Here is a 16,345-nt window from a genome sequence, read left to right as displayed (position 1 = left end):
TTACACACTACAGCAAAACAATTGAAAACACAATGCTCAATTTGTGAGAAGGTTCTTTGTTTCATAACTGCCAATGCATATTTTAGAAACTATACAGTAACGGATCGTCGTAGATCCCTGCAGAGGATTAGGCATTTAGATTTGTGAGTTTCATATGAGTAGTATAAATCTATAGAAAATCCTGCATGTACGTACACTACTGTAACACAACTCAATGCAAAAACAGAATCTATTGCACACAACAGTAATCTTGAAAACATGAACAGGGTGTGAAGTTTTTTTATTTACGTTATTCACACCACACACACCACAATCACTGTGCGGCATCATGTCGCTGAGCTGTTGCTCGCATCTCGTCCGTAATGATGGTGCGAGGTTGTCTTGCTCTCCCTCCTGGACCTTCTCCTCTCCCATGTTGGCCTTCTCCTCTTCCTCGTTGGTCGCTCCTCTTCCTCCTCTCATTTGAACTCCTCTTCCTCATTGGCCTGCTCCTCTTCTTCCAGGGCCAGCTCTTCTCCCTCCTCTGCATCAAATTCCTCTTCCCCTGACTCTGCCTTCATCCATTGTGTTTGTTTGGAACCTTCAGCATACTGTGCACTCTGAACTTGCTTTTACATGAGGGTACAGCATTAGCAACAAGTGTCTTCAATTTTGAGTCATTGTGTGTAGTGAATGACGCCAGGTGTGTTCCCTGTGTTCAAAGATTGGTGACTGTGGCAAGCATTTTGCATCACATGGGCTTTCATTTGAGAATATGAGCAGAGTTGTTTTGCAACATGTGTTTTAGCAAGGAAAAATGTGTTTAGATTTATGAGTACAGAGGGTTGTGTTTTGTGAATTGTGTCTTCATGTGACATGTGTTTATGGTACTGGAATATGGTGGCTACATTTAGTAAATGTGTTTAGACTACTGGTCATTTGGGTTACAGGATTGGCTTTTGTGTTTTAGCATTTGAGAAAAACTGTAACGTAAATACACTTCACACCCTGTTCATGTTTTCAAGATTACTGTTGTGTGCAATAGATTCTGTTTTTGCATTGAGTTGTGTTACAGTAGTGTACGTACATGCAGGATTTTCTATAGATTTATACTACTCATATGAAACTCACAAATCTAAATGCCTAATCCTCTGCAGAGATCTACGACGATCCGTTACTGTATAGTTTCTAAAATATGCATTGGCAGTTATGAAACAAAGAACCTTCTCACAAATTGAGCATTGTGTTTTCAATTGTTTTGCTGTAGTGTGTAATGCTGTGTATAGTGTTTACAGTTTTGACAGCTTCGAGCTGCTCTCTTGGTGTGGGAGTTTGAGTTTTGCAGTGGGAAGGTGTGGTTGTGTTTATGTAGCTTTAGAGAAGGGTGTTGTGTTTGGACATTGGGGGACCTGGTGGTAACGTTTGTGACATGTGTTTTAGCATTTGAGAAAAACTGTAACTTAAGTCAGCATAGCTTGAGCTCAATTAGCACACAATTAACCAGGTGGAAACACTAGGAGTCAAAATTTAGCACACACCAATCAGAACCTGCGATAGATAGATAAAAGGGCCAAAGTCAGCTCATTCAGGTTTGAAACAATGGATCCAAAGAGATGCAAAGGAAGAGGACGTGGTGGAGAAAGAGGACGTGGTGAAGGAGGTGGAGAACGACGGCGACAAGGAAGGGGAAGAGCAAGGGCAAGAAGACAGTCAGTCTCGGATGAAATTCGAGCCACTTTAGTTGACCATGTCCTTGTCCATGGGATGACTATGAGGGAGGCTGGGCAACGAGTACAACCAAATTTGAGTCGCTTCACTGTTGCCTCCATCATCAGAACCTTCAGGGAGGAAAACAGGTAGGTGTACTTGCAGTAAGACTGCTTTGTACAGTAACGTTTAAGTTACTGAACTTATGTGTCTTGAGTTTCAGTATGTTTCCATTATTTGCCTGTAAAATGAATGTGTGACAGTTACAGTAATGAGTGCTTCTATTTTTGTAGGACACAGAGACGACCACCTGGTGGAGGCAGGTTAAGGCTTTTGTCGGAAGAGCAAGAGAGGGAACTTGTAAACATGGTAATTGCAAATAATGTAATCCGCCTGCAAGAGATTCAAAGGAGAGTGATTGAGGATGATCATCTTTTTCGCGGCATAAATGCCGTCAGCCTCTCCACAATTGACCGCATCCTCCGAAAGAATCAATTCCGGATGAAACAGGCATACCGAGTCCCTTTCGAACGAAACTCTGACAGAGTGAAAAACCAACGTGTGGAATATGTTCAGGAATGAGTTTTGATACTGTATAAAGTATTGTGTACCATCACAGCATGGCAGTTTATGCTGCCATTTCAGCACTCTTGAACTGTGGTTCAGGGTACCGATTGACTCTACTGTGTTATGTGTTTTGCAGAGAATCTTTGAGATTGAAGGACGGCCTGTTCCCCATGAAATAATCTTTGTGGATGAGGCAGGTTTTAACCTGACCAAAAGAAGGAAAAGGGGGAGGAACATAATTGGCCATCGGGCTATTGTAAATGTCCCTGGTCAGCGTGGGGGGAATGTCACTATGTGCGCAGCCATCAGCCAACGAGGGGTACTCCACCGCCATGGCGTACTAGGACCCTATAACACTATGCTTCTCCTTGCTTTTCTTGATGGTTTAAGACAACATATGTTCCAGCTGGACTACAGGGAACCAGCACAGCCAGAGCAGCCTCACTACATTGTTGTGTGGGATAACGTCAGCTTCCATCGCGCTGCTCTGGTTCGTGACTGGTTTACCAATAACCCAAGGTTTTCTAATATCTTTCTGCCTGCATACTCTCCCTTTCTAAACTCAATAGAGGAGTTATTTTCGGCATGGCGGTGGAAAGTGTATGGCCGAGAACCTTATGTCCGTGTTCACCTCCTTCAGGCCATGGAAGAGGCCTGCCTAGACATATCAGTAGATGCATGCCAGGGGTGGATCAGGCATGCAAGAGGATTTTACCCCCGCTGCCTGGCTGGGGCCAATATAGCCTGTGATGTGGATGAGATTCTCTGGCCTGACCCAGACCAAAGACAAGATGCTGAGGTGGGATAATGTTTCTGGTGTGTGTTGTACTGTATAGTACATGAATGACAATGTGCCACTGTACATACATTGGTTGCGTCTTTTGTGTTTATCATGTGACAAGGGTTTTGAAGGGGAGAACCATAAGCAACCTATTTGTTTTGGAACTATTGTTTTGAATTAATTGTACCAGTGTGCAAAACTCTGTTGTAGTGTGTGTGTTTTTGAGGGCTTGTGTTTGATGTCTGTGGGCAAAGTTTGGTTTTTCAGCAGGAGTGAATAGTTTTGGGTGTAGAGCTTCATTTTGACCTGGAAATAGGATGTTTGGGAAATTGAGTGAGATGTTATGGATTTGTGTTTACTGTTGTGAGGATATGAGGCGTAGTTTCAGGAAATGTGTTTTAGCAATCGAGAAAAACTGTAATATCTGATTCAAACTTTGTGCACATACCACTGATCGACATCTCCGACCGTTATTGTTCATAAAGCCTGGAGAGAAGAAGAGGGACTTGCCTTGGAGACAAAGGAATGATTAGTATTTAAGTACAGTGGTGTGAACTGGTGATTGTAGAATTGTCAGTCACTTAACGCTTACTGCAGATTTTTCTCTTTTCCCCAGCTGTGGCAGTTGTTTAGGGAAGTGAGCGCTAGCTCAGTAGGTAAAGTGGTCGCCCCATGATCGGAAGGTCGGCGGTTCGAATCCACTTAACGGCTACCCTGAGGTACCCCTGAGCAAGGTACCGTCCCTACACACTGCTCCCCGGGCGCCTGCTTAGTGGGCTGCCCACTGCTTCACTGAGTGAATGGGTCAAATGCAGAGAAAAACAAGTAATTTCCCCATGGGGATCAATAAAGTATCCATTATTATTATTATTATTATTATTCCCCCTGGAGGCTCTCGACTCACCCGTGCTTGATTGCTCTGCCAGCTGCTTCTAATCAGCCTTCATCCTACGCCAAACTGGTAGCGTTAGCAAACTGAGAGTGTGGGAGATTGTTGGTTAAGAAGTCAGCTAACCGTGTATTTGGTCTCAGGTTCCCCTAGGTTATTTGGACGGAAAGGAGAATCGGGACACACTAGTCGCTCACGGGATTGCACGGATGAAGCAGCACTTGGGAGTTTGAAAGGGAGCACCTTTGGACACTGTAAATAAACACACTGTTCACCAGAGCTCTGCATTTAGCTTCTTTTTTCCCTGCATCCCAGACACTTGGATTATGCATCTTTTTAGAAATGATGAAAAATTCCTGACTTCTATTTAAAATCACTTTCTCAGATGTGTGCTGAGTTTCACTGTTACTGTTATGGAAATAAAAAACAAAAGCAAGCTGCAAACCCTTGGTGAGAGTCTTTGAAGTGGTTTAATCAAACGTTGCAACATTGAGAAATTGGTCCCTGACCATGTCTGCCGCCCTCTCATCTTAGACAAAGATATTCCACAACTCTTACATGTTGGCCCATGTCACAGGGTGTAAAGCATAAATATACATTTGTGATGCTATTCTACATGCATATAACTATTACTGAAGTGATATTGTTAAAATATGCCATCAATATGTAATAGAGTAATATCCCATCACAGAACTCACTGGCCTGATGAAAGCAGCTAACGTAAGGGGGGGAGACAGTATTGGTCAGTAACATTTTTGACCATTATTGTGTCATTTGGAATCTTTGTTTCAGAAACCCCACAACAAATATAGTTTTAAATGTTTTAAAGTAAAAAAATGCTCTGAGGACACACCAAAGAAAAAAAGAGATGCCAGACTTAAATAACCTTGAGCTGTAAGCATGCTAACTTTAAATATCTCTGAAATATTTGTTTCAGTTTTTAAGATATCACCTTAGCCATTAAATCTCCACGTTCTGTTAATAAACATAGCCAGCTGCATAAAGTATCGTGTTTTATTAATCTATGATTTTGCATGTTTTGGACAAAGCAGTCAGAGACACATCAGAGTGGTTCCTGCTACAATTCTTTGAAGTTTGTTTAACGTCCGGCTGGAGGCTACATCGTTCCCACCGTCTGACAAATTTTATGTCATGTAAACCCAAGCATGCCCCACTAAATTCATAGACACAAACCAACACGCCTAGTATGAACTCATACATCACATTTAATGTTTGTTTTTTTCTAAATTACCCCTCCCCTTGATTCTCAAGTTGAATAAATGGGTGTTTGTCAAGAAATCACACTGATTAAGTGATGAGAATGACTTCAATTGAGACTCTTCAGAGGAAAGGTTGACATTTCCACTGACATCTGAGATTGAGCATGAGGACAGGTCTGATGGTGTGGTCTCTGAGACCATAGATGAAAGAACTCAGGCATCTGGGAAGGATGATAATACAAAGATAAATAACAACCCGGATGCGCACAACTATGACACTGTCCACAGTTTTGTAAATAAAGACAAATATTGGGTTATGTATAGTTGAGGAGACACTAAGACCAAGCTGCACCAAATGCAACACCAGTGTCTTACGAGCCTTTTCAGCTGAAGCTTTGTCTGTAGAGGCCGACTGGGCTACTACAGTCACACCAATATAAGAAAAAATGAATGCCCCTGCAGCTAAAACAAACAGAAAATAACTGAAGGCTTTGGCATAGAGATCAGATATCGGATCAAGAGTCAGTTTCTCCTTGTTACAGGAATATTCCATCTGAAGGTGCAGCAGATCCTGGAATCGGACACGTAACATCAGAACAACTTCTATTAAAACATTTAGCAAACTTAGTGTCCAAACCACACAAACAGCCAGCGCTGTGTTTCTGACGGTGATGATCGTAGCATGTCTCAGTGGGTAGCACACAGCTACATATCTCTCCAGAGACATCGCCACCAGTGTGAGAGGAGAGATTAAAGTCAATAGAGTGGCAAGTGACACTAGCACACCACATATCGGATACAGCAACGTTATTCTACAAGCAGACAGTAAAAACATGAGCTGACTCTGTGCCATCTGTAGAGTATCTGCAAACAGAAGGTTGTAGAGAAGAATGTAACGAGAGGTTTGACCAAACACGGGTTTACTTCTTAGAGTAAACAACATGGTTGCATTAATAAAAAGAAATACACAGCATGTTAGTGTTGTGACAATGCAAGAAAACACTATCTCGAGAAATAGCTGATTCTGCTGCCCGACAGTGATATTTGTCAGAGTTTCGTTTGTGGAGGACATGTTAAACAAACATTAAAAACATGTTAAATTAGCACACAGCAAAATTAATGTTTTAGCTTTGAGGGATTTTGATCTTTGGAGCAGAGAAAGAAGCCAAAATACTTCCTTGCAGAACTTTAACAGATAATCTTTCCACATGACCACAGTTGATCTGCAGTTTTTACCATCTGGTCACGTACTGTTTATGACACCTCATTGACGTCATCTCATGTGATGTCACATCATGTGATACTCATACTGACAGATTTCTACCCCTTTCTTTTTTTGTTCTCTTTTCTTCCACAAGTCACCTGTGGGATTGTTACACTACACATATATAAAAATATTGGCTAACAAGAGCAGCCGATGTTCAGTTTCTAGGGCCCCTTTTGGCAAAGCAAATGTGTTTTTTGCAACACCAGAGCTGCCAGATGGGACCGATTTGAAGCAATCAAACAAGTGAACAATCTTACTGTTAGAACACCCAGAGATTGTGCTGTGAGACTGTTGTAGAAGTTTTGGTTAGTCTGAATCCTTTCGTACTATATCCACTCTGTTCTACTTGGTCTACTACAAGTCATTGTTTTGGTAATAGAGCCCAGATGACTCCTGTATATGAGATTCTGGACTGTCTCTTCTCTGGACTTTGTCTTCATTTGAAGGACTCACCAGACACTAGTGCAAGGCTCTGGTAGGAGGATACCTGTGTCATGGTCCGGGTGAGTGCTGGGTTTTCCTGCATGCCAGTAAATCCATCACTGGGCAGAGTCACCACACCCCTCGTTTGTGGCACCTGTGTGTAATTTGCTGGGAGGCTCTTAAGACCAGCGTTCTCAAACATTGCTCGCTGTGATACAAATTGTAAACTCAATGTCTGTCCCATACTCTGGAACAGTAGGAGGCAGTAATGCTCCTTTACGTTGGTTGCTAACCGCCGTTAAACGAAGAAGAAGACATTCCTCGCTGGAATGTCAGCTAACCCACGTTAGTGAGAGTCCTAGCTCAGTAAACCCTGTCTACTTGCCTCTGCAGCTTCACAGTGGATTGGATCTTGCTGCCTGTAACCACTCAACTCCCCGTCGCTGGCCTGCTACTATTCTCGACCCTATTCACCTGCCTGCCTCCCTGCCCTGCACTTCACAGTGAGTGTACACGAACTGGTTTAGCCTCACTCGGACCACTAATCCCCTCCTAGCCTCGCCGTCAACCCAGACAAGTAAGACTGTATTTTGTTGCCACCACTTCTTGGAGTGCTGTGTGGGGCACGCATTGACTCTACACTCCTTTCATTACAGTGACTCAGAGAAACCCTGTGACCCTGCACCTTGTATGCCTGCTCCGGAAAATCCCAAATAACGTGCCCAGCCCGATAAAGAGACTATTTCCTTCTGGCTTCGCTGCTGCACACGCGGTGCGAATCTTGTTTATTGGTTTAAAAATTATTTTGGAGATGGTCTAGCCAAGACTTGTTTACTTTCTCAGCATTCCTGGTAACAGCTTATCTGCTAGCCCTTGCTAATCAGTGTGTTTGTAGCTACAGATTCTTAGTACCATAATCAGAAACTTTATGTTAGTAGGTAGCCAATGTTCAGAGGTCTATGTTTTCCCTCTCGTCATTAGTTCCCGTATAGCATTTTTGTTTCTTTTACCTCTGTTACGTTTCGGTGTTGTCAGTGTTTTGTTTTTGCGTGACTGTCATGTGTTTCCTGTTTTACTTTGAAGGTCTGTTGTTATCTTAGTGTGTTCAGTTTACGTTTCCTTGTCTCGTCAGGTCTAATTTGCCGCAGCTGTGTTTCCCTCCTGTGGTCCATTCCCTGATTGCTCCTATGTATTTAAGCCCTGTGTGTCAGTTGGTCATGGTTGCGATCTCCCCCGTGTTGTAAATAGATTTGTCGATACTTTAGTTTTGGGATTTTGGTGGAGAGCTGTAGTTTTTTTCTCGTGTGTTTTTTCCTTTATTTTAATTTTTTTCGTGTTGCACTCCGGTTACCTAGGCCGGGGTGTAACATATGGGGGCTCGTCCGGGATTGCCTTCTGCGGGAGGGTCCGAGGGACCGCTCCAGCCTTCGTTAGTTATTGCTGGAGGGTCCGTGGGACCGCTCCAGACTTCATCCGTCTTCGCTGGAGGGTCCGTGGGACCGCTCCACACTTCATCCGCCTTCGCTGGAGGGTCCGTGGGACCGCTCCAGCCTTCATCTGCCTTCGCTGGAGAGTCCGAGGGACCGCTCCGGCCTTCGTCAGCCTTCGTTTGTCTTCGCTGGAGGGTCCGAGGGACCGCTCCAGCCTTCGTCGTCTGCTGGAGGGTCAGTGGGACCGCTCCAGCCTTCATCAGCCTTCGTCCGTCTTCGCTGGAGGGTCCGTTGGAGGGACCGCTCCAGCCTTCGTCCGCCTTCGCTGGAGGGTCCGAGGCACCGCTCCAGCCTTCGTCTGCCTTCGCTGGAGGGTCCGAGGCACCGCTTCAGTCTTTGTTTGTCTTCGCTGGAGGGTCCGAGGCACCGCTCCAGCCTTCGTCTGCCTTCGCTGGAGGGTCCGTGGGACCGCTCCAGACTTCATCCGTCTTCGCTGGAGGGTCCGGGGGACCGCTCCAGCCTTCGTCGTCTGCTGGAGGGTCCGTGGGACCGCTCCAGCCTCCACCAGCCTTCATCCGCTTTTGATCAAACATTTCACTTGGGGTTACATGTTTGATTTTTGGGTGGGGGGAAATGTTACGTTTCGGTGTTGTCAGTGTTTTGTTTTTGCGTGACTGTCATGTGTTTCCTGTTTTACTTTGAAGGTCTGTTGTTATCTTAGTGTGTTCAGTTTACGTTTCCTTGTCTCGTCAGGTCTAATTTGCCGCAGCTGTGTTTCCCTCCTGTGGTCCATTCCCTGATTGCTCCTTCTATGTATTTAAGCCCTGTGTGTCAGTTGGTCATGGTTGCGATCTCCCCCGTGTTGTAAATAGATTTGTCGATACTTTAGTTTTGGGATTTTGGTGGAGAGCTGTAGTTTTTTTCTCGTGTGTTTTTTCCTTTATTTTAATTTTTTTCGTGTTGCACTCCGGTTGCCTAGGCCGGGGTGTAACAACCTCCATGGTGTGCCATTTTTTGAGTGCCAAATAAATTGTTCGTTTGCACTACACCTCCGAGCCTCCATGTGGTGTCTGCATTTGAGTCCACTTACCTGTGTCTGGCTATCTGGTCGTGACAGCCTGTTGTTGCGGCTCCCTATGTTTGTCAGGTTCTTTAGATATTTTAGTGTCTCTGTCTTTCTTTTTAAACTCCATCCATCCATTCGCTTCCGCTTCTCCTTTTCAGGGTCGCGGGGGGCGCTGGAGCCTATCCCAGCTGTCATAGGGCGAGAGGCGGGGTACACCCTGGACAGGTCGCCAGTCTGTCGCAGGGCTAACACACAGGGACAGACAACCATTCACACTCACATTCACACCTAGTGACAATTTGGATTGTCCAATTAACCTATCCCCACAAGCTGCATGTCTTTGGACGGTGGGAGGAAGCCGGAGTACCCGGAGAGAACCCACGCAAACACGGGGAGAACATGCAAACTCCACACAGAGAGACCTGATGGTGGAATTGAACTCAGGACCTTCTTGCTGTGCGGCAACAGTGCTAACCACCGTGCTGCCCCCCTTTTTAAACTCTTAATATTTTAATCTTATTGTTTAGTTTTAATTATCAAACACGACTGACTGAGCTGGCTGGGCTGGACACATGCACGGTGTAGACAACATCAATGACACGACGGTGAACGAGTGGAAACTGAAGACTTAAATACACAGACTGATGAGGATGATAATGAGAGACCGGTGAGTACACAGCTGAGCATAATCTGGCTAATGACACATGAAACTAGCAGGCACAGGAAAAACAGGAAATGAGAGCAAGTGATAAATACACTGAACATGAATGAACTGAAAATACTGGGTAAACAACCCAGGAACCCTGTCAGAAGAGGTTTAAACAAATCCTGACCCTCCCCTGTCTGCATTGGTGGGACTGATGTTGAAATAGTCACATCCTATAAGAATGTGGGAGTCGAACTGGATCACAAGCTGGAGTGGTCTGCCAACATGAACGCTAATTGCACTACTGACCTCCTTCTAGAAGTACCTCCTCCAAGTTCCTGTTTGTGACTAAGTGTCAGTGTGGAATGCAAGTTGGGATGTGTGAGTGACTGGCTTTGTAAAGAGAGGAGCGTGGATGTGTTTTTCTTCCCCAGATTCCCTGGAGCCCCTTTCCCTTCAACGTTGTAGATAGCACCTGGTGCCTCACTGTAAATAATTGCACTATTCTGAGTCTTGCGTTTGAGTCCTGCTGTTCACCTTGACACAAGGGTCTCTTCCAGGTCTCCTGCTTCAATATCAATAACACTACTCCCTCAGTTACCACACGAAAGCCTGCGGCTCAATATATTGGCAGGAACACCAGGGCCCTGTTTCAGGAAGCCGGTTTGGAAAACTCAGAGTGAAAAACGACACTCACGGTTGAGTAACCCCGAACTGTCCAACTCGGAATATTCCGTTTCAGAAAGGCTGATAACAATTAGTTCAGTCAACGCGGAGTTGCTTTAACCCCAAGTGAAGCGCGCGGACGAGGATACATAAAGCCCTGATAAGCGGAGCACAGATTAAGCGAGTCACCATGGAGACGGAGGGAAAGAAGGCGCGGTCAATGTATTTCACAGCGCTTGAGGCCGAAATTCTGATGGCAGCATATGCCGATAACATGCAAATTCCGCGGAAAAAAGTAACACAGCCACAGCTGCAAAAGAAAGGGAGCATGCATGGCAAAACATAGCCGACAGAGTCAATGCGTGAGTGTTAATTTAAACATTGATCGAGGGATTTCCACCCATTTAACACGTTATTTTATCATATGTTATTTTATTTGTTATTTTATACATTTTATTTTGTGATGTGATGTGAGCGCAGGTGCAACCCAACAGGCCCCAAACGTTCCTGGCAGCAAGTAAAAATGAAATATAAAAATATAGTCCAAACAGGTAAGGTGTAATTGTATTATGAGCCATAGTGCTTGGTCTGTTTGTCCGATGTAAATCAATTGCAGTTAGAGGCTACATTAATTTTCTTTCTGTAAGCACTTATTGAAATTATCTGAGCACATTACAAGTACATATTTGCTTACTCTGTATGCTCAAATGTGACCCGTTATAGCCAACAGAAAAAAAGCGGAGGCCCGAAAAACAGGTGGGGGTCCTCCACCACCACCACTCACAGAGGCTGAGCAGTTGGCCCTCAGCCAAAACAGTGGGCGCCCTGTGGCTGAAGGCATCTCTGCGGGGACATCCTCTGAGGCAATAACCCCGCAAGACACAAGTGCCTACATAAGGGGTAAATTCAAAATAATACATGATGTGCATACATCCTTTCTTCACAGTCACCTTTGCAGTGCGACACATTCATTTGATAAACTCTTTACCATAATGAATTATTTTGTAGTGAAGTTATTTTCCGACTGATTTTGCCTTCCCTCAGTCTTGGTTGTCTTTGAGAGCATAATGACAATGAAGTGTAAGGTGCTTGGTATGTTTGTTAATTGCCATTTGGTCCCTTGTAAGTTATAAGTGACCTGTATAAACCTCATATTCTATCAGTTGATGGTGGTGGTGTACTGCATCTGGTGCAGCCTCCTGTTGAGCCAGACCAACATGCAGTTGTGAGTAATACTCCACAGATTATATGAGTTTACAGTAGAACAGCAATGTTGTTTATTTCTTTACTACAGGAAAATAATGAAGAAACATTGACAGCTGTTACAGAGGAGGAAGCAACAGAGACACTTTATGAGGTTTACATCTTTTAATACTTTGTGTACAGGAAACACAGGCGACCAATAAAGCCAGTTGAACAAAAAATCTGTTTATTCTTCTTCCAACATGTTGAGGTGATGGGTCAAAAGAAATGATTGTGACATATGGTGTCTCTGACTGCTCTTCCATCTTGTATGTCCGTGGGAGGGTCAGGATGTTCATGGTTTGGATCACTGCTGATGTTTGGTTCAGAAGGACAGTGTTCTCCTCTAATTGTGGCAATGTTGTGAAGAATCACACATGCCACAATAATGTCACATGCCCTTTCTGGGGTGACCCTGAGTCTTTGCAGGCACTGGAACCGGGCCTTAAGCATTCCGATAGTCATTTCAACTCTGGCTCTTGTCCTGCAATTAGCCAGATTATATCGCTGCTGTGGGCCCGGTTCAGGGTCAGGGTAAGGGGTAAGCAAATAGGGTAAACATGGATACCCCCTATCACCAAGCAAGTAGCCAGTGAACTCTCCTAAGACAGAAGGATACACTTCAGTTAAAATGTCCCTGAAGCAATTGGTCTTTATATATTTTAAAGTATTCTCAACTCACCATGTCCAAATTTTGTGCTCAGTGTACATTCACGGAATATTTGTGAGTCATGGACAGAGCCTGGCCACTTGGCTTCCACATTTGTGATAATGTTGGCAGCATCATATATGATCTTCACAGTGCAGAGAACACAAATTAGCATCCATTACTATAATGAAATAATTTGTTAGTTTGACATGCTACAGGGAACTATGTACCTGTACATTAATGCTGTGGAAAGACTTCCTGTTCACATAGTCTCCTTCATTTACTGAAGGAGCAATGATTGGAATGTGAGTGCCATCTGTACAGCCAATCACGCCTGGGAACCCTGAAAATAAATGTGCAATTTAAGTAGTAGTCCAAGTATCACCACATCATACATTAAGTTTTGGTCATCCTGATACCTGCAATTTTGTGGCATCCCTCTTTGATAAATCTTGTGGGTCTATGACCGGGGAACACCACAAACCAGTACAGGAGACGTTTCAGTGCAACTGTAACATTCCTGACTGCCCGACAGACGGTAGCCTTGGAAACGTGCTCAGCGTCACCAATATTATACAGAAAGCTCCCGTTTGCAAGAAACCGAAGTGCAATACAAATAATATGCAATGAACTGAGAGCATGTCCGCGATGTGTCACATGCGTAATATATGGCCTGAGGATGTTATCCAAATAAATTATAGATTGTGCTGAGAAACGGTAACGTTCGCACAGAAAATCATCAGGAAATGATAAAATGTCCAAACGCGCTCTGATCACTCTCTCCCGGCGGAGAGCTCTGCGGAGAATTTGGGCTTCACGATCTACTGGCTCTTCAAGGAAGTGGCACGCCATGTCCGACACTTCCTACTGTCAGGTTTCCGACAAAGGGGCGGAGACAGTCAGGGTTAGTTGTAGTAAACCTGCTAGGGGGCAGGTTAGCTTCACGGAGTGTGTCGTCATAGTGACTCACTCAGGCTGCAGCTGAACTCGCTTTGTGAAACCGAAAACCCAGAGTTTTCGTTAACTCAGGGTATACTTACTCAGTTTTTCCACTAAACCGGCTTCCTGAAACAGGGCCCAGAGGGGGAAATTTCTATATACAAATATGTCTATTTAAAAAACAACCCACAATTCTTCTCATTTTGTCCTAGACCCCATTTGCCTGTGTTAATGTAAAACCTGTGGTAAACATGCAGTTGTAAAAAGTAAACATGACACTGTGTTATTGTAAACATTGTGCATTAAGGTTATATTGGATCTGATCGTCTGTTAAGTTGCAGCATGGTGTAAAGGTGTTCTTTAATCTGTTAGGTTTTGTTTTCATGGCTCTGAAACATCTGCCTGAAGGTGGACATTCAAACACTACATGACCAGGCTAAGATGGCTCTTGAAGGATTTTATTCACGTTCTCAGCCGACTATCCCATGGGCAACCTATATAACCCTGTGGTGCTCGTTATTCTGTGCTGCTGTACAGCAGGAGAGCCATGCACAGAGACAATAGGCCAGGATACACTGTATTGTGCAGCGATAGGACACCAACAATTTCTCAGGGGTGTTTTTCTTTCTGAGAACCCTCAGAAAGTAATTGGTAAGTGGCCTGTATTTATATAGCGCTTTACTAGTCCCTAAGGACCCCAAAGCGCTTTACATATCCAGTCATCCACCCATTCACACACTGGTGATGGCAGCTACATTGTAGCCACAGCCGCCCTGGGGCGCACTGACAGAGGCGAGGCTGCCGGACACTGGCCCCACCGGGCCCTCTGACCACCACCAGTAGGCAACGGGTGAAGTGTCTTGCCCAAGGACACAACGACCGAGACTGTCGGAGCCGTGGCTCGAACCGGCAACCTTCCGATTACAAGGCGAACTCCCAACTCTTGAGCCACGATCGCCCCCAAGGTGATGCAGGGCCAGCAAGTGCGGAGACCTCTGGCTGAGGTGAAGTTAGCTGGAGCTGCATAGGACACACAGCTAGCACTGGATGCCTCTTGGGCTGCAGCAAAACAAAATCCTTTACAGGATGAGCTCACCTGATCTCTCAGTGGAAGCTGCCAGATGGCAGCGTGGAAACCGCGGATGGCTGATCAGATGTCTGAGCTAGTGACTGTGCTAGTGACAGTAGAGGTTTAATTGGTGGTTGAGCAGGTGGCTGGTACTACAAGGTCATTAAGATAAGATGGGGCCTGATTATTTAAGACCTTGTATGTGAGGAGCAGAATTTTGAATTCTGGATTTAACAGGAAGCCAAAACAGGAGAAATCTGCTCTCTCTTTCTAGTCCCTGTCAGGACTCTTGCTGCAGCATTTTGGATCAGCTGAAGGTTTTTCAGGGAGTTTTTAGGACTTCCTGATAGTAATAACAATACATTTAGTGTCCTTATTTTCCCCTGACTTATGGGTCCTTTCACTAGTGAGCCAATGTTCTGTGCTGGCAGAAGGTGGGACTAAACATGTTCTAAATAATACTTCTAAATATTAAATCCAGCTTCACAGAGAGTGTTTCAACTGAGACAGTTTTTGAGAGTTACAAAATTGACCAATTTATAATTCTTTCCTTTAGTCCAAAATATTATCCTTTTAAGAATAAATTAAAATGCATGATGGTCATGCTTTAATTTATCTATGTAGTACATACAATGACACAAGCTGTCATTATTATCATAAATTTTGGATACCACAGGTTCCAAAGGGTATTTTATGCAGTGTTGTTAAATTATGTCAGGTTAGTGGTTTAGGTTTCATTCTAAAGTTTTGTAAACAGCAGCATTAACAAAGGAAACGAACAATTATTTGAAGTAAGAGCTGTGAGTAAACTTTCCAAATAATTATGTTTTTTCTCTTGTAAACTTTGTTTTTAGTTTGATGAAATACTCAGAGGTTTAACAGTCCCTTGATTATTTATTTCAGCACATTAATTATTCAAATGATAAATACTGAATTATCCTGTTGGCATCATTAATCTTAATGGAGTGTTATGTGTATCCCTGTAGGGACAAAATTTAACAAGCACAAACAAGTTCAATATGATTGGAGAAAACTTTAATCTCCACTGCCTTTCCTAAAAACTTCCTTAACTTGCATCTTAAAGGTTGAAACTTGTTAACAATAATAAATAAATTAGCAATGAAGCAGTGTAAATATATGCTATGCCTTCTAATAATACTGCCTAAGGGAGTAATAATAATAAAAATAATAATAATAATAAACTTTATTTACAAAGCACACTTAAAAACCAAGGTGCTTAAGAGGTAACATAGAGAATAAAAGGAAGATAACAGAAATAGGACCAAAGCAAGTACTAGGTATGCAAGCAGGTAGCTGTCACTGACACATAGGAAAGCAACAGATGCAGAACAAACAAGGAATTAAATGAGCATAAAAGTGCATCATATAAAATCATAAAAGAAATATTAACTAGAGGGAAACGCAAGATTGAATAAGTGGGTTTTTAGTCGTGATTTAAACAGTGCTACAGAATGAGATGCGCGGAGGTCGAGAGGAAGGGTGTTCCACAGTCCCGGGCAGCCGGAGCAAATGCATGGTGACCTCAGGACTTCAGCCGAGATCTGGGTCGGGTCAGAAGTAGTTGAGTGGCAGATCTGAGTGTTCTAGCAGGAGTATGTGGCTTGAGAAGTTCACTAAGATAACTTGGCGCTAATTTATTAATAGTTTTGAATGTAAGGAGTAATATTTTAAATTGAATACGGTACTTCATGGGCAGCCAATGCAGGCTAGCTAGAACAGGAGTAATAGGGCAAAATTTCCTGGTACCAGTCAAGAGGCGGGCTGCTGCATTTTGGACTGTTTGC

At 43.8% G+C, this 16,345-nt stretch overlaps 3 protein-coding genes across 4 annotated transcripts; 1 reads left to right on the top strand and 2 right to left on the bottom strand.

Moving 5' to 3' along the window:
• The first annotated feature begins 172 nt into the window (after positions 1-172).
• On the top strand, positions 173-4,358 carry LOC308387708 (uncharacterized protein). Of its 2 annotated transcripts, XR_013969981.1 has the most exons (5): positions 173-1,835; positions 1,980-2,055; positions 2,390-3,052; positions 3,651-3,768; positions 4,067-4,358. XR_013969981.1 is itself a non-coding variant. In XM_080867958.1 (4 exons), exons 1-4 carry the CDS (start codon positions 1,579-1,581, stop codon positions 3,708-3,710), a joined length of 1,056 nt encoding a protein of 351 aa, XP_080724084.1. In that variant the 5' UTR covers positions 173-1,578; the 3' UTR covers positions 3,711-4,043. The 2 variants fall into 2 exon arrangements, 1 of the variants encoding a protein (XP_080724084.1); XM_080867958.1 differs by lacking the exon at positions 4,067-4,358 and having other exon boundaries at positions 3,651-4,043.
• Positions 4,359-5,264: 906 nt separating this feature from the next.
• Positions 5,265-6,215, bottom strand: LOC308387020 (odorant receptor 131-2-like; the record flags this gene model as incomplete). The annotated part of the gene is made up of 1 exon (XM_080866892.1): positions 5,265-6,215. The coding sequence occupies one exon, from the start codon at positions 6,213-6,215 to the stop codon at positions 5,265-5,267; it is 951 nt and encodes a 316-aa protein (XP_080723018.1).
• Positions 6,216-12,077: 5,862 nt separating this feature from the next.
• Positions 12,078-13,497, bottom strand: LOC308387710 (putative nuclease HARBI1). The gene is made up of 4 exons (XM_080867961.1): positions 12,952-13,497; positions 12,763-12,875; positions 12,566-12,677; positions 12,078-12,485 (listed from the first exon to the last, which is right to left on the bottom strand). Exons 1-4 carry the CDS (start codon positions 13,382-13,384, stop codon positions 12,103-12,105), a joined length of 1,041 nt encoding a protein of 346 aa, XP_080724087.1. The 5' UTR covers positions 13,385-13,497; the 3' UTR covers positions 12,078-12,102.
• Between the last annotated feature and the right edge of the window lie 2,848 nt (positions 13,498-16,345).

Source organism: Rhamphochromis sp. 'chilingali' (assembly GCF_963969265.1).
Source record: "Rhamphochromis sp. 'chilingali' genome assembly, chromosome: 19".
In the NCBI taxonomy this organism is placed as follows: Eukaryota; Metazoa; Chordata; class Actinopteri; order Cichliformes; family Cichlidae; genus Rhamphochromis; species Rhamphochromis sp. 'chilingali'.
This window is presented reverse-complemented; position numbering and strand designations above follow the sequence as displayed.